The following is a 20258-nucleotide window of genomic DNA, read 5'->3' as shown; positions in this document are numbered from 1 at the left end:
CGGGTCGGCATCCACTCCGGTGAGCTCTTAATACTCTTCTTCATGTTGTGTGAACTTAGCACAGTTTTTCACCATCTGACACAGCCCGGGAGAAACGTTACAGTGTGCTTGAAAACAGTGTTGTATATCGTCTAAATGTAAAAAAAGGAGCTAGTCTAAGAATGGAGGTAAATCTCAACAATTACATGAATAATCACTGTCGTAAAATGGTGAAAGTCTTCAATAGGTGAGGGGAACAGACCTTACTGTCAGGCACAGCCCGGGAGAGACGTCACAGCTACGTCTCGGCGCGCATTTCGGACCGAGTGTTTGAGTGTTAGGGTCTTCCAAAATGAGTCCTGGATAACAGGGGCTGGCCATGCAGGTAGAGGGGTCTAGGGGGTTGACCAGGTACAGGGGTCTCTCCTGGAGGATAAAAAGTACATGTGTTCATTCTGTATGGAAAGTAATATACGATAACAGCCTGAAACTCAGCATCGATGGTACGCATGATAACGCACATTTAGGGAGGGGGGGGGGGGGGGCTTCCGGAACCCAGGAAACTCCCCTAAATCCGGACATGTGTGAGGTCAGCAATGGTTATCATGTCATCAAGACTTGGCTGCCACTAGTTGAGCGTCCAGGCCTTCCCGGTCGCTAGGGGTAAGACTTGGCTGCCATTAGTTGAGCGTCCAGGCCTTCCCGGTCGCTAGGGATAAGACGCAGTGAACTGAAACAAAAAAGAAGATGGGAAATAATCGTAGACACCGTTCACTTATTACAGGACATGGGTTCACGACCTTCTCTTTGCTTATTATGATAGATTATATTGTGTTGATCTGTGTCAAAAATAACTCCGCAAATGCACACACAAATACCCCTGTTGCCATAACTTGGCAGAGCGTATCGATTATTGCAATATCTATCCTTTCTATCATCTAGCTGTCTGCGTGTGCTGATCCCCACGGCGTTTGAGACACTCAAAATGATTGTGGCTTCTGGGCAAAATGGGCAAGTTTTTAGAAACCTTTTCGCATTTTCGGCAAAACGCTGCCGCTTTGCAGATTGCACAAAATGGGCAAAATGTTTGCTGATTCCGCGAATTCTGCAATTCAGTTAATTGGGCATGACATATATATAATGTGTGAGGCTTCATAAAGCAAGCTGTGTGTTTTATATTTTCAGGACCGTGCTGTGCGGGCGTGGTGGGCAAGAAGATGCCGCGCTGCTGTCTGTTCGGTGACACCGTCAACACCGCTTCTCGTATGGAGTCTACAGGACAGCGTGAGTGGGTCTTACTTCTTTCGCCAGTGGGTGTAGGCCCAAAGTTGACGGCCTCCAACACAACCGCCTGGAGAAGGGTGTTTGCCTCTTTTGCCCTCAGGTCCCGCCAAAGACTGTCTCAGACATGGAACTGATGACGATGATAATAATTTGAGGATAGGCAGCTAGTTCAGCTCACCTTTGTTCTTTCACTGAAAGGGTTTCTGGCAGAGGGGGGGGGGGGGGGAGTTAAAATGATACCGCACTACTGTTGGTTGGAGAACACCGTTAACACTGCCACATATCCTGCTTGAAGTATTATGAAATATGAGGCTTATCAGTGTATTTGAGCTGAATCACGCGTGCTGAAGAAGTTATGGTTGTCTACCACGTCGGTCCTTGTTGTGCTGATTCTAGGACATTCATTTGTTTCACGTCACACGCCGTTCCTTGTTGTGCTGATTCTAGGACATTCATTTGTTTCACGTCACACGCCGTTCCTTTTCTTTCCACCACACACTTGCAACAGGTGGTTGAATTCAAAAGACTGGTGTTATTTGTATAATGATGTTTTTTGTTGTTGTCATTGTCAGGGCTAGATCTAGAGGAGGTTCCTGGGTTCCGCAAGACCCCCCCCCCCCCCCCCAAACTCACCCGGCAAATGTACCTTTTTTCTCAAGTGGCGATCTAGACCTAGTGTGCCCCTTTCACATGCAAGGCCCCAGAACCCTAGTCTCATGTTGGAAACCCCTCTCTCTCCTACACTAGATCCAGGCCCCAGAACCCTAGTCTCATGTTGGAAACCACTCTCTCTCCTACACTAGATCCAGGCCCCAGAACCCGAGTCTCATGTTGGAAACCCCTCTCTCTCCTACACTAGATCCAGGCCCCAGAACCCTAGTCTCATGTTGGAAACCCCTCTCTCTCCTACACTAGATCCAGGCCGCAGAACCCTAGTCTCATGTTGGAAACCCCTCTCTCTCCTACACTAGATCCAGGCCGCAGAACCCTAGTCTCATGTTGGAAACCCCTCTCTCTCCTACACTAGCTCCAGGCCCCAGAACCCTAGTCTCATGTTGGAAACCCCTCTCTCTCCTACACTAGATCCAGGCCCCAGAACCCGAGTCTCATGTTGGAAACCCCTCTCTCTCCTACACTAGATCCAGGCCCCAGAACCCGAGTCTCATGTTGGAAACCCCTCTCTCTCCTACACTAGATCCAGGCCGCAGAACCCTAGTCTCATGTTGGAAACCCCTCTCTCTCCTACACTAGATCCAGGCCGCAGAACCCTAGTCTCATGTTGGAAACCCCTCTCTCTCCTACACTAGATCCAGGCCGCAGAACCCTACTCTCATGTTGGAAACCCCTCTCTCTCGTACACTAGATCCAGGCCCCAGAACCCTAGTCTCATGTTGGAAACCCCTCTCTCTCGTACACTAGATCCAGGCCGCAGAACCCTAGTCTCATGTTGGAAACCCCTCTCTCTCCTACACTAGATCCAGGCCGCAGAACCCTAGTCTCATGTTGGAAACCCCTCTCTCTCCTACACTAGATCCAGGCCGCAGAACCCTAGTCTCATGTTGGAAACCCCTCTCTCTCCTACACTAGATCCAGGCCCCATAACCCTAGTCTCATGTTGGAAACCCCTCTCTCTCCTACACTAGATCCAGGCCGCAGAACCCGAGTCTCATGTTGGAAACCCCTCTCTCTCCTACACTAGATCCAGGCCCCAGAACCCTAGTCTCATGTTGGAAACCCCTCTCTCTCCTACACTAGATCCAGGCCGCAGAACCCTAGTCTCATGTTGGAAACCCCTCTCTCTCCTACACTAGATCCAGGCCCCAGAACCCTAGTCTCATGTTGGAAACCCCTCTCTCTCCTACACTTGATCCAGGCCGCAGAACCCGAGTCTCATGTTGGAAACCCCTCTCTCTCCTACACTAGATCCAGGCCGCAGAACCCTAGTCACATGTTGAAAACCCCTCTCTCTCCTACACTAGATCCAGGCCCCATAACCCTAGTCTCATGTTGGAAACCCCTCTCTCTCCTACACTAGATCCAGGCCCCAGAACCCTAGTCTCATGTTGGAAACCCCTCTCTCTCCTACACTAGATCCAGGCCGCAGAACCCTAGTCTCATGTTGGAAACCCCTCTCTCTCCTACACTAGATCCAGGCCCCAGAACCCTAGTCTCATGTTGGAAACCCCTCTCTCTCCTACACTAGATCCAGGCCGCAGAACCCTAGTCTCATGTTGGAAACCCCTCTCTCTCCTACACCAGATCCAGGCCGCAGAACCCGAGTCTCATGTTGGAAACCCCTCTCTCTCCTACACCAGATCAAGGCCGCAGAACCCGAGTCTCATGTTGGAAACCCCTCTCTCTCCTACGCCAGATCCAGGCCGCAGAACCCTAGTCTCATGTTGGAAACCCCTCTCTCTCCTACACTAGATCCAGGCCTTGTTGTTATGATGTTTTTTTCCTTCTATTTCATTTTTGTTTCTGCAAAACGCACAAGCTGTTGTTACATTCACTGCTTCTCTCTCTCCACCTCCCCTACCCCCCGTGCAGCGCTGAAGATCCACCTGAGCGAGACGGCCAAACGCATTCTGGACGGATCGGGCAACTTTATCACACAATACCGTGGGCCTGTGGAGATGAAGGTAAGTGTGTGTGTGTGTGTGTGTTGGAGGGGGTATGGGAAGGCGTGTCTATGATTATCTGCGTGGGGTGGTGTGTGTGTGTGTGTGTGTGTGGGGGGTATGTGTGTGTGTGTGTGTGTGTGGGAGTGTGAGAGTGAGTGTGTGTGTGTGTGTGTGGGTGTGTGTGTGTGTGTGTGTGTGTGTGTGTGTGTGTGTGTGTGTGTGTGTGTGTGTGTGCACACTATGTGTGTGTGTGTGTGTGTGAGTGTGTGTGCGTGTGTTGGTGCCGGTGTCGGTATGTAGCTCTGTTTTTCTATATGTCTGCGTCTGTCTGACAAGTTTTCACGGATCGAATTTCATTCCGTCCAACACATTATTAGGGGCGGGGATATAGCTCAGTTGGTAGCGCGCTGGATTTGGATTCAGTTGGCCGCTGTCAGCGTGAGTTCGATCCCAGGTTCGGCGGAAATTTATTTCAGAGTCAACTTTGTGTGCAGACTCTCTTCGGTGTCCGAACCCTCCCCCCGTGTACACTACATTGGGTGTGCACGTTAAAGATCCCACGATTGACAAAAGGGTCTTTCCTGGCAAAATTGCTTAGGCACAGTTAATAATTGTCTACCTATACCCGTGTGACTTGGAATAATAGGCCGTGAAAGGTAAATATGCGCCGAAATGGCTGCAATCTACTGGCCGTATAAAATTTCATCTCACACGGCATCACTGCAGAGCGCCTAGAACTGTACCCACGGAATATGCGCGATATAAGCGTCATTGATTGATTGATTTATTGATTATGCGCGTGGTGTTGGATACGCCGTCTATCAGAACAATGGCACTGTCGATGTCTGTAAAATGCCATCATTTGTCGAACAATGCAAATCACGTATGATGTCTTTATTTGTGTCATCCGCACATATCTATCATGTGTCTTTTATATTTTCATTCAGCTTTGACATGGTACTTGTCATATTTGTCTGTTTTATTGTCCTTCACCTTTATCACGATGTCTGTCATTTGTCTGCATGGCAAGGGGGTACAGGACACCTATTGGCTGATCGGGGAGGAGAGCGGATACCATAGCAACCATTTACACAGCACCTGTGACGTCAACTACCGACACCATGGGGATTGGCGACAGTTGTGCGTGAAACGTGTTGGATAGAACAAAGAAACTGACTGTTAAAACAATGAAACTGACACACAGTCAAAACCATGAAACTGACACACAGTCAAAACCATGAAACTGACACACAGTCAAAACCATGAAACTGACACACGGTCAAAACAATGAAACTGACACACAGTCAAAACAATGAAACTGACACAAAGTCAAAACCAAGAAACTGACACACAGTCAAAACACTAAAACTGACACACAGTCAAAACAATAAAACTGACACACAGTCAAAACAATAAAACTGACACACAGTCAAAATAATCTGTGGAAGATGAGGCCGTGCTGTGATCTTCGATATGATAGACTTTGAGGTGCAGGATCACTATCGTAGGCACGTGAAGCTTGCTGTCAATGTTAAGGGATCGTGTTCATCACCATATACCTGCCCAGTGTTCTTCTTCTTCTTGTTCTTGTTCCTCTTACAGGCTAATAATATTTCGCCTCTCAGGACAACAAATGGGTTATATGATTCGAGTGTTACGCCCTCACGGCTTTTGACGAGATACACAAGTGTATGCGTGTTTAGGTGGTATCAGTCATCTGCACTTTTGGCAGAAATGACCGAGGTCTTTTGCGTGTCATTGTGGTGACACGGGGGTGGGACAAGGCTTCCGTCTATAGGTCTGCACATCAAGCTGACCCGTGTTCGTCCCGGCCAGAATTCAATCCTGCGACCTTCCGATCACAAGTCCAGTGCTCCACCAACTGAGCTGCCGCCCCCCCCCCCCCCCCCCCCCCCCCCCCCTCATTCGACCTAGACAAGTGAGCCAGCGAAGTTGAAATAGGGGAAGTAACTGACTTTATTCCCCCCTCTGCTTCTTTACCTCTGTAAACTTGTAGGGGTAGTTATTTTTCGATAATGACCCAGCAACCAAACAAATAACGACCCAGCAACAGCCTGAATCCTCGATAGTGCAATGGGTTGAGAAGTTCTGTTTCGGTACTACTTTTTGCGACTGAAAAGTTCCGAACGCTCTAATGTACGAAGTATACATCTCTGGAGCAAACAATACAAACATACCGCATTTAAATTAACAACTACACGCCTGAACACATGAATCTCCATATAAAATCCATGAGTTCGGTTGTTTTCTGAATCCAGATCTGCCGTGCTCAAACCGTTCATCACAAGCAATTTCCCAAGGCAAGTAATTCATACTTTGTCTAGCGACAAGAGTAGTTCCCCTTCTTTTCACTCAGTTTCTTCGACAACAGACTGCAATCCGACGGTCAGTTTTCAACAATATTTCATTTAATAAACAGATCACACGCAACCAAATGCACACATCTCATCAATTTAAACAACATAAAGGGGTTTCATACACTATTTTCCCCAGAAAACTGAACTTCATACAGTTTTTAACGTTGGAACACGGGTGCAAAAGTTCGTCTGCTAGTCCCATTTGACGAAAAAACATTATCCTAAGCGATACCAAAACATATACAGAACACACAATATCTGCCTTTGCCGCCACAGCAGAATAACAGCATATCTGTGTACTTGATTTTAGTCCAAATTAGGAAAACTGACAAGAAGTGTTAACAGAATGGAATGATTTGCACGGAACTATACAACCGCGCATTAATCGATCGCCTGCGCAGGTTGACTGGTTGAGAGAATAGGACTCGATCAAACTTTCGCAAAAAAACTCCTCTTTTCTTTGAATAACTGAAGAAAGGAGGAATAAAGAGGTTACACACCTCGTCTCAGTGATTATAAAAAATAATGGTCTCAGTTCGCGGTCATGAAAAAGCTCGCTAAAGCTCGCATTTTTCATGATCCGCTAACTTCGACCATTATTTTTAATAATCACTGAGACTCGGCATGTAACCTCTACATATTCCCGGGTCGGGCACTTTCATGCAGTTACTTCCCTTACTTCCTCTCGCCGTATACTGATCTTTGTCGACGTCTGCATCCGAGTAAAGTAAGTGATCGGGAATTGCTTTTGATTAAGTAATTTATTACACAAAGCCAATCAAATACGTTATAAATCCATCTGTATATTTAATGATCAGCTGATATTGTATTGTTTTGGTCACGTGATGTAGGCTTTTTTGCTTAAGTTTGTCACGTCCTCGTTGAATACTGTTTATTGTTTCGTTTCAAGTAACTATTATATGCATAACTTCTTTTTTTCTTTTTTTTTTTAACCATTAGCTGATTTTGTAATTGACTTAGTGCGAAAAAGTGGAGCTGAAAAGGGTGACAATTATATTTCACAATAAAAACCTGATGTGCAACTGAAATGTCATAATTCTTGTTAGTTTTGCGTGAACAAGTGAATGAATACATGCTGTACGTAATTTGAAGCTTTGGATTTGCGATGTTTTTTAAAATTATTAACAGCCGCTTTCTTGCTTCGCGCCCTCGAAAATTCTTGAACCTTTCGTGTGTTGTTTTGTTTATGCGAACAACTATATAGTTCTACTGTAAAAGTCGCACACATGGTAATCACTATCAAGTGTTTTGTTTATGCGAACAACTATATAGTTCTACTGTAAAAGTCGCACACATGGTAATCACTATCAAGTGTCCACCATGTGTGTTCACAACTGGTTGCAACAAGTGTCTTCCAAAGTGGAACACTTCAGTTTACAGTGTTGGACTTGTACAAACTGCCGCCATCAAGCATCGTCCCTGAGTAAAACATACCACAAAGATCGACACAAACTGCCACCATCAAGCATCATCCCTGAGTAAAACATACCACAAAGATCGACACAAACTGCCACCATCAAGCATCATCCCTGAGTAAAACATACCACGAAGATCGACACAAACTGCCGCCATCAAGCATCATCCCTGAGTAAAACATACCACAAAGATCGACAAAAACATCAAGAAAGGTTACTTATTGGGGACGGGCGCAGTGGCGTGGTGGTAAGACGTCGGCCTCCTAATCGGGAGGTCGTGAGTTCGAATCCCGGTCGCTGCTGCCTGCGGGTTAAGAGTGGAGGTTTTTCCGATCTCCCAGGTCAACTTATGTGCAGACCTGCTAGTGACTTAACCCCCTTCGTGTGTACACGCAAGCACAAGACCAAGTGCGCACGGAAAAGATCATGTAATCCCATGTCAGAGTTCGGTGGGTTATAGAAACACGAAAATACCCAGCATGCCTCCCAAATTGGCGTATGCTGCCTGAATGGCGGGGTAAAAACGGTCATGCACGTAAAAATCCACTCGTGCTAAAAACATGAGTGAACGTGGGAGTCTAAGCCCATGAACGAAGAAGAAGAAGGAACGTTAGCCTACATGTTTGACAAAACAAGACAAGTGAATGACATGTTGTATCAAACATTAAACATTCCAATAACAAACATTTCTTTCTTTTTTTATCCTCAATGTTGGAACGTTAGCAGTCACTGTCTGTCTGTTTTAGGCTTATCACAAAGATCAACCTGCCAGCTGTGCGCCTTGTTTATGTTTTGTGTGTTTTGTTTGTTTTATGTTTTGTGTGTGTTTTGTGTGTTTTGTGTGTTTTATTTGTTTTATGTTTTGTGTGTGTTTTGTTTATGTTTTATGTTTTGTGTGTGTTTTGTTTATGATTAATGTTTTGTGTGTGTCTTGTTTATGTTTTATGTTTTGTGTGTGTTTTGTTTATATTTTGTGTGTGCTTTGTTTATGTTTTGTTTATGTTTTGTGTGTGTTTTGTTTATGTTTTGTGTGTGTTTTGTTTGTTTTATGTGTTGTGTGTGTTTTGTGTGTTTTGTGTGTGTTTTGTGTGTTTTATTTGTTTTATGTTTTGTGTGTGTTTTGTTTATGTTTTATGTTTTGTGTGTGTTTTGTTTATGATTAATGTTTTGTGTGTGTCTTGTTTATATTTTATGTTTTGTGTGTGTTTTGTTTATGTTTTGTGTGTTTTGTTTATGTTTTGTTTATGTTTTGTTTGTTTTATGTGTTGTGTGTGTTTTGTTTATGTTTTGTGTGTGTTTTTTTATGATTAATGTATTGTGTGTGTCTTGTTTATGTTTTATGCTTTGTGTGTGTTTTGTTTATGTTTTGTGTGTGTTTTGTTTATGTTTTGTTTATGTTTTGTGTGTGTTTTGTTTATGTTGTGTTTTTTTGTTTAAGATGTGTTGGTTTGATTTGTTTTGAGGTTGTCTTTTTTTACACGTTAGATTAAATGGCAGTTATCTCCCTTCTGGATGGAGGGACATTCCAGATGGTGACTTACTGTATACTGTCTTTGCTTGAACAGTTTTTCTTAAATTCATTTTGTAGAATTTTTCAGTTAATGCACCGTTTGTGTATTTTATTTTTGTGAAAGCGGAGACTTCGACATTTGAGGGAGGTCACCAAACTTTGTGAACAACAGTGATCATTAAACACAAAGTGTGTCAGGTTTGAGTTGATTTCAAATACAAATTTGTAACGCAGCCACACACACACACACACACACACACACACACACCACACACACACACACACACACACACACACACACACACACACACACACACACACACACACACAGAGTAATTAAGACAAATAGAAGAGCAAACATATTTTTATTAAAAAACAATTGTGTGTGTTTTTGCTTGTGCTTTTTGAGTAATGCCATGATTTGCTACTTTTCAAACAGGCAGTAAACATTTGTAAACGACATAATTATTTAGACTAAAAAGGTTCACAAGCGGTACCTGTCATTTATGTTGTAACAGTTGACCAGTGATAAAGGTGAAACAAATGTCATGTGAAACATCAAAGAAAGCCGTGCATCTCACAGGTGCATCGGGGTAAACAGTTTCAAAGCGCCGTCACCGTGTCAAGATCTGAATGACGTAAAACACAAGCACGATGACGTCAAGTCTTATTTTGCGTCATAGAACGTGACAAAATCTTCCAAGGTCAATCTCTAATTGTTACACTGCCTAACAATCGGCGATACCAACCAGGAATAACCTGATGTGTTTTGGGCAAAACTAATGTTGTTGTTGTTGTTGGTGATGGTGGTGTTGTTGGTGTTGTTGTTGTTGTTGGTGATGTTGTTGTTGTTGTGTTGTTGTTGTTGGTGGTGGTGGTAATGTTGTTGTGGTGGCAGTTGTTGTTGTCGTGGTAGTGGTGGTGGTGGTTGTTGTTGTTGTTGCTGCTGTGGTGGTAGTGGTGGTGGTGGTGGAGGTGGCGGTGATGACAGTGGTGAAGCTCACGGTAGAGGTGGTGACGATGGTGTTGATGCGAGGCATGTCACGACAAGACACACTTCCTGCCTCCCCTCCTCTTGGCGGTGGTGGTGGTCGTCGTTGCTGGTGGTGTCGGTGGTCGTGGTGGTGACGGCGGGGGTAGTGGTTGTTGTATTAGGTTGTGGCGTGGGGTGGTGGTGGTGGCGGGGGTAGTGGTTGTTGTAAGGGATGGCGGGGTGGTGGTGACAGGAGGCGTGCGGACCGTGATGAGCTGTGTGGTGCAGCGTGATACTGCATTCAGCCTGTCAACAAGATCAGTCACCTCATCAGTCAGCCCTTTATCATCATCATACTGAAGTCTGCCCTGTAACACGGCCACCACGCGCCGCTCCAGGCCTCTCACATAGCCATAATCCGCTACTGTCACTGTGTCCGTTGCCGCCACCGCCACGTCCTGCACAGCTCGCTCCCACCTCGCCCTGTTGTGTAGCCTGTCTTGTGCCCCCAACACACTCACCGGTACACCTGAATCCTTCAGTCCCTGCACCACGCCGCTAGCTGGTGACGTCACCCGCCCTGCCTCGTCCGTGACGTCATTATGTAAATCGTCGCTTCTGGTCAGGACGAACACGTCGCGGTAGCTCAGCCGGGAGGGACTGTTGGCGACGCTCCTCCCTGCAGGGAAAAGACCGTTGGAACAGTTAAATATTCATGTATGTAAGCAAACATTCGTTACATTTTGAGACACACCCTATCCGTGTATTCATTTGTTTTCTCAAACACACACACACACCACCCACCCCCAACCCCCCTCCCACACACACACGCAAGCCTGCATACACACCTGAGTTATAAAATCTTCACAAAGTCTGTACATTTTCGACACAGACAGCAAAACTTCGACGTCATGACGTAATTTTGCCTTTTACGTCAATACAAATGACGTCATTGTTTTCTCCCTGCAGACTGACCAGACTTTAGATTTGATAGAACATTTAGTTCTTTTCGAGAGAGCCAAGACTTTCCAATATATTCTCGAGGGTGGGGGGGACACTATTAGGAAGCGGGAAGCTTTAATTTACCCTTCACTCAAACCAGCCACAATCATCATCATCATCATCACCACCACCACTACCACCACCATAATCACCAGTTACACAACTTACCCACACCCAGACGACACAGCTCGGCAGCGATATCCTGACCACACTGTGCGCAGTCCAACGGCCACCGACCTGTGTGAGCGTTGCCATGGTGACTCAGCCGTATCACGCTCAGCCCGTCCCCAGGCGCAGGCACGCCGCTGTCGCTGTAGTCGTGGACAGGATAATCTTGCATTCCTGGCTGTATTTCACGGAGGACGGCGGGCGCCGAGCGGAGGGGGACAGTGAACACCTGTGTCTGCAGTGCTGGGGGTATCTCGGTGTTGTGAATACCGGCACACCACAGGTACAGGTGTGGTACTTGCTGCGCTAGGCGTGTTACAAGGCGTGTGTGACGGGGACCTTCCTCACCCCTGTGACACAGAATGGAGACATGTTGTCAGAGATGTGTGTCACACTCACATGAGACGTTAGAGATGTGTATCACACTCACATGAGATATAGTAAGCTGATAATAGGAATGCGTTATCCGCAACTTAATAAAATATGTCACTTGATATTTTACCAATGATGACTTCATTGGGATTTTACGCGCATTGTGGTCATAACAACATGCAATTTCACGCATACAGTAACACGGTGGTTCGAGTTACATGAATCAGACAGTTACAACTCTCTCTCTCTCTCTCTCTCTCTCTCTCTCTCTCTCTCTCTCTCTCTCTCTCTCTCTCTCTCTCTCTCTCTCTCTTCTCTCTTTCTCTCTCTCTCTCTCTTTCTCTCTCTCTCTCTCACACACACACGCACACACACACACACACACACACACACACACACACCTATGCAAACAAACCTGCTGTCAAAGGACACCTCGTCGATCAAGACGTGCAGGTGGCCGTTATTCACACATGCCACAAGGTCGGTGACTGCCTGATCAACATCTCCCTCCCTGTTGAAGAAATTGTATATGTGGTACGACACGCTGCCTGGTGTCAGGGAAGGCGTCGGGCCCGCGCTCAGCGACATCTCCAGCTGTTGTTTGATGGATGTGCTGACGGCCCGGGTGTTGTACCGTGTTGAGATGACGTGCACATCGTGCCCCTGTCGCAGCCACCTCACCCCCTGCAGCACCAGCACCACCGTCTTACCTGTTGGAACACAAACAATATTAAGGTTAATATATTGCAGGACAATGTGAAAACAAGGCAGTGTTTGACGTAGAGACGACTTGCACATCGTTAGGGAAGATGTAGGCCCACGATCAGCCACCTCAACCCCTGCCTTACCAAACTGTCTTACCTGTTTACAAACAAAACAAATATAACGATAAAAATATACTACGAAACAGTGTGGAAGCAAGCTTTTCTATCAAGTCCGTTTCACCTGTTGCACGCGAAACACAGCATCAGGAAAATAGAAATAAGCACACAAAAATGATACAACTGCCAAGAACATTCCTATTTTAGAAAATTATTTTACATGGAGACGAAATGAACATGTCAGTTTTAAACTGTTCTTCGTGTCAGCCTGATGTCTATCCTTCAGTTGTCACATTTTCCACGGAATCAGACAACACAAACAGCGAGCACAATACAAACCGTCCTCCAACAAAACTGGATCGAACCTTCTGCTACGATGACGATAAAGTAAAACTCGACACAAACAACGTCATAAACACTGCGTCAATCCTTCAACTAAGACGTCATTTGAGCAAACTACCTGGGATCAGTGCACTATCAGGAAATCAGAAACATTGTTCTGTCAGTATCGTTTGCCGCAACAACATCGACGACGATAATTATTGTTGTTGTTCAGGATGATGATGATGATGATGATGATGATGATGATGATGATGATGATGATGATGATGATGATGATGATGATGATGATGATGATGATGATGATGATGATGATGATGATGATGATTAATGAACATTGCCAACATGTTTTATTTTTATTTCTATGGCAGAAGCAGCAGTGTAAGTAATTGCTGGGTGGTGGTTGTGGTGGTGGTGTTGGTGGTGGTGGTGGTGGTGGTGGTGGTGGGTTTGTTTCTCTTCATAGCAGCAGTATTAACACAGCACCTTCACACACCTGTCATCAGGTGTAGGGTGTAACGTCATTCACGTCATGTCCTACAAGTGATGTTCACATGTGCGACTTTCAGACAATGTTGAAACGATTGCTGTCAATAAAGAAGGCAGACAATAGTTGGTGCAGCAAAATAATCGTGAAGTTATAACCGTGTAATAAGACAACGCGAATTTTGATCAATTGCTGGCAGACTTCTGGTCAAAACAAATCTCCCTTTGAAAACTGTGCGACTTTGAACAAAGACCCCAAATACAGGGCTTTTGCTTTGAACAGCTTTTTCTGGAGGCGTTAATTTGTTATTTTCTATTATTCTCTTTTTGGGGAGGTTTGTTGTTGTTGTGTTGTTACATGTATAAGCTTTAGAGGGGTGGGGGTCGTGGCTTGGTGGTCGCAGTATCAAAATATGTAAAGGGAGACAACAGCACCAGTGGACTAGCCGTTGCTTCCTGCCATGCAGACACAGTCATCAATTTTTCTTATTAATATATATCTAATGGTTACATCAGAACATGCACTGGGACCGGCACGGTTGGCCCAGTGGTAAGGCGTCCGCCCCGTGATCGGGAGGTCGTGGGTTCGAACCCCGGCCGGGTCATACCTAAGACTTTAAAATTGGCAATCTAGTGGCTGCTCCGCCTGGCGTCTGGCATTATGGGGTTAGTGCTAGGACTGGTTGGTCCGGTGTCAGAATAATGTGACTGGGTGAGACATGAAGCCTGTGCTGCGACTTCTGTCTTGTGTGTGGCGCACGTTAAGTGTCAAAGCAGCACCGCCCTGATATGGCCCTTCGTGGTCGGCTGGGCGTTAAGCAAACAAACAAACAAACAAACAAACAAACAAACAAACAAACATGCACTGGAGGCATTAATTAGTTAGCAGACTGCGCCTAGGAGACTGAACCTTGTTATAGTAGAAGGCCACAGAGCTAAATTTAGCGTTGCCAGCACGAAAAACTAGAGCTGCATCTGCCGCGCGCCGATGTTGGCCTTTAACGCGAAACAGACGGTTGAGCTATAGTGTTCCATCTTGCTTCGAAAAAAAATCGTTTAGAGAACAGTCAAAATCGGCAGCAAGACCAACAACAACAAACAAACAAAATAAGAAACAAACAATCTAGTCAGAGAAGCTGTGAGCTTGTCACCTGTTCCTGGCGCTCCCGTAATGTAGACCAGTGGCGGGTCTCTGTTCATTAGGCCGAGCTGTTGCAGGGTCAGAACCAGAAGTGCCAGCCTCCGCCCCAGTTCCGCCACCGCCTGTCCTGTAGTCCGCACCTCCACACGGGCACCGTTGTAGCAGGGGACAGACACCGTGGTGGCCGGACCAACAAACCTGCGGCAGAAACAATTAAGATAATGATAAATGATAATTAATACTTAAACGTCGAATACCAACATTGCTTCAGCACTGCGACGTAACTGACATGGATGTCATTTCTCTCACCTGGCAACGATGTCCAGGTAATGTTGGTCAGTAAGCCGAGCGTCCACAGTACAGGCCATCCTGTGTTGCCACCAGGTGCTCAGCTGTGATAACACGGCGGGTGTCACGTGCCAGTACGATGCAGGCTGGGACAGTTGGTCAGAGCAACAGCAAAGCTGAACGGCCTCTGTTGCATTGGCCGCACCCAGGCTCTGACACACCGCCTGCAGCAGAGACATACATGTACACAATACTGTATCTTTGTGTGGGGCGCCAGTATCATTATTTGCTTGGTTGAAACTGACAAAACATCCATCAAGCAGTGAGGCTATGTGCGCACGCTCGCGTGTAAGTGTGTGTGTGTGTGTGTGTGTGTGTGTGTGTGTGTGTGGTGTGTGTGTGTGTGGTGTGTGTGTGTGTGTGTGTGTGTGTGTGTGTGAGGCAGCAATTGTAAATGTAGTGAGACCAGCACACACTCTCTCCCAGTGTGTCTCTATCTCTGTTTCTTTCTCTTTATTCTCTCTCTCTGTGTCTCTACTTGAGCTCTAGCTGTCTCTCTAGTCTGTTTGTTTGTCTGTGTGTCTGTCTGTCTCTCTCCCTACCTACCCGGACCCCCTCTTGCTCTCTCTCTCACCCCCTCTCTCTCTCACCCCTCTCGCTCTCCCTCTCTCTCTCCCTCTTCCCCCTCTCGCCCCCCCTCTCTCTCTCTCTCTCTCCCTCTCTCTCTCTTCTCTCTCTCTCTCTCCCTCTCTCCCCCCTCTCTCTCTCTCTCCTCTCTCTCTCTCTCTCCCTATTCCCCCTCTCGCCCCCCCTCTCTCTCTCTCTCTCTCTCTCTCTCTCTCTCTCTCTCTCTCTCTCTCTCTCTCTCTCTCTCTCTCTCTCTCTCTCTCTCTCTCTCTCTCTCTCTCTCTCTCGCGTTACCTGTTCCAACTGTTGATCGTTGTCCAAGACTCGCTCTAACTGAGCACTGCTGACGTAAGGCAGGAAGAGAGTTTTCTTGACAGTCATGCCAGGTCCCATGTCACTCACAAGGTGCCTCACCACTCTCTCCGACTTGTCCAGCTGCTTGACCGCTTTCTCCACCTTCTCGGCAATGACGTCATCATCTGTCTCGTTTGCGGCATTACTGTTTTTCCCCACAGACTTGAGCTCTCCGACCAGAATGCCGTGCTGGCGGTGGATCAACAGAAAGTCAAAATCCCCCTGACGATCTCGTGGTAAGTCTTTGGGTCGTGGGAGCTGTTTAGCGGCCGCGGCGTAGGCAGGCTCGTTGAGGTAGCTGCCGAACTGTAGCTGAGACAGGATGAACATGGCCTCGTGACGACTGTCGCCAAGCTCTTGTAGGTTTAGCATCACGTGGTTCTGGGCAAAGTCATCCCGTAGGTCGCTCTCCTGCACTCCTACTGGTGGGAGATGTGGCCCTGGCTCCTCGGCCCACATATGCTGCGGTACTGTCCATCCCTCGGGTTTGGTACTGAGAGCTGTGTGGAAAGGCCGGGCACTAGGTCGTGGCTGTAGCACATGCACAGACAGACCGGTACCGGGTACAGTGTCCCTGACGTAGGGCACCCTGTTGAACTGTACCGGCGGCACACAGTAGGTACGGGTAAGAGCGTCAGGGTAGAGTGACGTCACGATCTGCCGCCAGTCATCGGCGTCTGTCTGTTGTGTGTTTCTGGCCGCCATGGTCTCGGGTTCAAACCTTCAATCAATTTAACATGCAGGCTTTGGGAAAGACGGAAAGCCACTCTCGTTGTGCCACTGGTTTTGATCAACAACTTATCCTTCCCTTACACCCGGTTAAAGAATCAGGCTCCACACATGTCTTGTTCTGCTGGTTATCAGCTCAGTGACAGAATCACGCACGTCTGGTTCCCCTCTCGCTCACTGGGTAAAGCTTCAGACAAAGTTGTCCAGGTTTTCTTCACACAACGTGTCACGAATGCAGAGTTTGGCGTGCTATGTGTCACTGACCAAGGTCGGGTGTGGCTCGGTAACACACGGCTAAATACGTATTTCTCACAGACAGGCAGACATCACTGTGACAGATACACATCATGTCCCACTGACAGCCCTCGCTGTCACTGACACAAGTCATTTCTTACAATCAGACAGACCACACTATCACTGTCACTGACACAAGTCATTTCTTACAATCAGACAGACCACACTATTACTGTCACTGACACAAGTCATTTCTTACAATCAGACAGACCACACTATTACTGTCACTGACACAAGTCATTTCTTACAATCAGACAGACCACACTATTACTGTCACTGACACAAGTCATTTCTTACTATCAGACAGACCACACTATCACTGTCACTGACACAAGTCATTTCTTACAATCAGACAGACCACACCATCACTGTCACTGACACAAGTCATTTCTTACAATCAGACAGACCACACTATTACTGTCACTGACACAAGTCATTTCTTACAATCAGACAGAACACACTATTACTGTCACTGACACAAGTCATTTCTTACAATCAGACAGACCACACTATCACTGTCACTGACACAAGTCATTTCTTACAATCGGACAGACCACACTATCACTGTCACTGACACAAGTCATTTCTTACAATCGGACAGACCACGCTTTCACTGTCACTGACACAAGTCATTTCTTACAATCGGACAGACCACACTATCACTGTCACTGACACAAGTCATTTCTTACAATCAGACAGACCACACTATCACTGTCACTGACACAAGTCATTTCTTACAATCAGACAGACCACACTATCACTGTCACTGACACAAGTCATTTTTCACAGTCAGGCATACCTCACTGTCACTGACACAAGTCGTTTCGCACAGACCGAGAGACCTCACTGTTACTGACACAAGTCCTTTCTCACAGTCAGGCACACCTCACTGTCACTGACACAAGTCATTTATTACAATCAGACAGACCACACTATAACTGTCACTGACACAAGTCATTTCTTACAATCAGACAGACCACACTATCACTGTCACTGACACAAGTCATTTCTTACAATCAGACAGACCACACTATTACTGTCACTGACACAAGTCATTTCTTACTATCAGACAGACCACACTATTACTGTCACTGACACAAGTCATTTCTTACAATCAGACAGACCACACTATCACTGTCACTGACACAAGTCATTTCTTACAATCGGACAGACCACACTATCACTGTCACTGACACAAGTCATTTCTTACAATCGGACAGACCACGCTTTCACTGTCACTGACACAAGTCATTTCTTACAATCGGACAGACCACACTATCACTGTCACTGACACAAGTCATTTCTTACAATCAGACAGACCACACTATCACTGTCACTTACACAAGTCATTTCTTACAATCAGACACACTACACTATCACTGTCACTGACACAAGTCATTTTTCACAGTCAGGCATACCTCACTGTCACTGAAACAAGTCATTTTTCACAGTCAGGTAGACCTCAATGTCACTGACACAAGTCATTTATTACAATCAGATAGACCACACTATAACTGTCACTTACAATCAGACAGACCACACTATAACTGTCACTGACACAAGTCATTTCTTACAATCAGACAGACCACGCTATCACTGTCACTGACACAAGTCATTTCTTGCTATCAGACAGACCACGCTATTACTGTCACTGACACAAGTCATTTCTTACTATCAGACAGACCACACTATTACTGTCACTGACACAAGTCATTTCTTACAATCAGACAGACCACACTATCACTGTCACTGACACAAGTCATTTCTTACAATCGGACAGACCACACTATCACTGTCACTGACACAAGTCATTTCTTACAATCGGACAGACCACGCTTTCACTGTCACTGACACAAGTCATTTCTTACAATCGGACAGACCACACTATCACTGTCACTGACACAAGTCATTTCTTACAATCAGACAGACCACACTATCACTGTCACTGACACAAGTCATTTCTTACAATCAGACAGACCACACTATCACTGTCACTGACACAAGTCGTTTCGCACAGACCGAGAGACCTCACTGTTACTGACACAAGTCCTTTCTCACAGTCAGGCACACCTCACTGTCACTGACACCAGTCATTTCTTACAATCAGACAGACCACGCTATCACTGACACAAATCATTTCTTACAATCAGACAGACCACGCTATCACTGTCACTGACACAAGTCATTTCTTACAATCAGACAGACCACACTATCACTGTCACTGACACAAGTCATTTCTTACTATCAGACAGACCACGCTATTACTGTCACTGACACAAGTCATTTCTTACTATCAGACAGACCCCACTATTACTGTCACTGACACAAGTCATTTCTTACAATCAGACAGACCACGCTATCACTGTCACTGACACAAGTCATTTCTTACAATCAGACAGACCACGCTATCACTGTCACTGACACAAGTCATTTCTTACAATCAGACAGACAACACTATCACTGTCACTGACACAAGTCATTTCTTACAATCAGACAGACCACACTATTACTGTCACTGACACAAGTCATTTCTTACAATCAGACAGACCACACTATTACTGTCACTGACACAAGTCATTTCTTACAATCAGACAGACAACACTATCACTGTCACTGACACAAGTCATTTCTTACAATCAGACAGACCACGCTATCACTGTCACTGACACAAGTCATTTCTTACAATCAGACAGACCACGCTATCACTGTCACTGACACAAGTCATTTCTAGTTCTTTTTATGATGCTGTTGGTGTGGAAATTGTGAGTCAAACAGACTTATTTAAATGTAGTTAGAGTGTGAAGTGGTTAACACTAGCTTTAGAAACTGCATGATCATTGTCTACTCCTTGACACTAACATGACCCTGCTGTCACTTTGATCATTAACGAAGGTCAGTCATACTTGTTTCATATATGCACGCCATGAGGCGCTGGAATGTGTGAAGTTTTAATGGTAAAAATAAAAAAAAAACCTTCAATTCCAAATAATGCTAACCGGACCCCTAAATACGACCAGCAACGTAAAAAGTACCATCTTACTGTCACTGACACAAGTAATTTCTCTCAGTCACTGACACAAGTAATTTCTCTCAGTCACTGACACAAGTAATTTTCTCAGTCACTGACAAAAGTCATTTCTCTCAGTCACTGACACAAGTCATTTCTCTCAGTCACTGACACAAGTCATTTCTATCAGTCACTGACACAAGTCATTTCTCTCAGTCACTGACACAAGTCATTTCTATCAGTCCGGTAGACCTCACTGTCACTGACACAAGTCATTTCTCTCAGTCACTGACACAAGTCATTTCTCTCAGTCAGGTAGACTACACTGTTACTGACACAAGTCAATGGTGAAATTCAGTTTTAAGTCCTCCCTGGCAGCAGTGTCCACACTGACACCAGTCGTTTCACACCTCTACTTTATACAGTGTGGAGACGAGCTGGGAGATGCC

At 45.8% G+C, this 20258-nt stretch overlaps 2 protein-coding genes across 2 annotated transcripts in view; one reads left to right on the top strand and one right to left on the bottom strand.

Annotated features, from left to right (window-relative positions):
- LOC138971922 (atrial natriuretic peptide receptor 2-like) overlaps positions 1–4837 on the top strand; it is a 55198-nt gene extending 50361 nt beyond the window's left edge. The window contains exons 15-17 of the mRNA XM_070344769.1: positions 1165–1263; positions 3811–3902; positions 4832–4837. Coding sequence (XP_070200870.1) covers positions 1165–1263; positions 3811–3902; positions 4832–4837 — 197 coding nt within the window. The remainder of the gene's footprint in view (positions 1–1164; positions 1264–3810; positions 3903–4831) is intronic.
- A 4725-nt stretch (positions 4838–9562) lies between these two features.
- On the bottom strand, positions 9563–18223 carry LOC138970494 (uncharacterized). Its single transcript, XM_070342949.1, has 6 exons — positions 15720–18223; positions 14820–15022; positions 14521–14708; positions 12139–12433; positions 11352–11701; positions 9563–10860 (listed from the first exon to the last, which is right to left on the bottom strand). The coding sequence occupies exons 1-6, from the start codon at positions 16482–16484 to the stop codon at positions 10250–10252; spliced, it is 2412 nt and encodes an 803-aa protein (XP_070199050.1). The 5' UTR covers positions 16485–18223; the 3' UTR covers positions 9563–10249.
- Between the last annotated feature and the right edge of the window lie 2035 nt (positions 18224–20258).

This window comes from Littorina saxatilis, linkage group LG7, assembly GCF_037325665.1.
Source record: "Littorina saxatilis isolate snail1 linkage group LG7, US_GU_Lsax_2.0, whole genome shotgun sequence".
Classification (NCBI taxonomy): domain Eukaryota; kingdom Metazoa; phylum Mollusca; class Gastropoda; order Littorinimorpha; family Littorinidae; genus Littorina; species Littorina saxatilis.
The sequence above is the reverse complement of the archived record's forward strand: the minus strand, read 5'-3'. Positions and strand labels throughout refer to the sequence as shown.

Bases quoted from the DNA above. Each gene is read 5' to 3' on its own strand.
- LOC138970494 (XM_070342949.1), bottom strand. From the start codon at position 16,484: ATGGCGGCCAGAAACACACAACAGACAGACGCCGATGACTGGCGGCAG. The intron at 15,023-15,719 runs GTAACGCGAGAG...TCTCTGCTGCAG, and splicing joins ACGATCAACAGTTGGAACAG to GCGGTGTGTCAGAGCCTGGG. The intron at 11,702-12,138 runs GTTTGTTTGCAT...TCTGTGTCACAG, and splicing joins GAGGTGTCCTTTGACAGCAG to GGGTGAGGAAGGTCCCCGTC.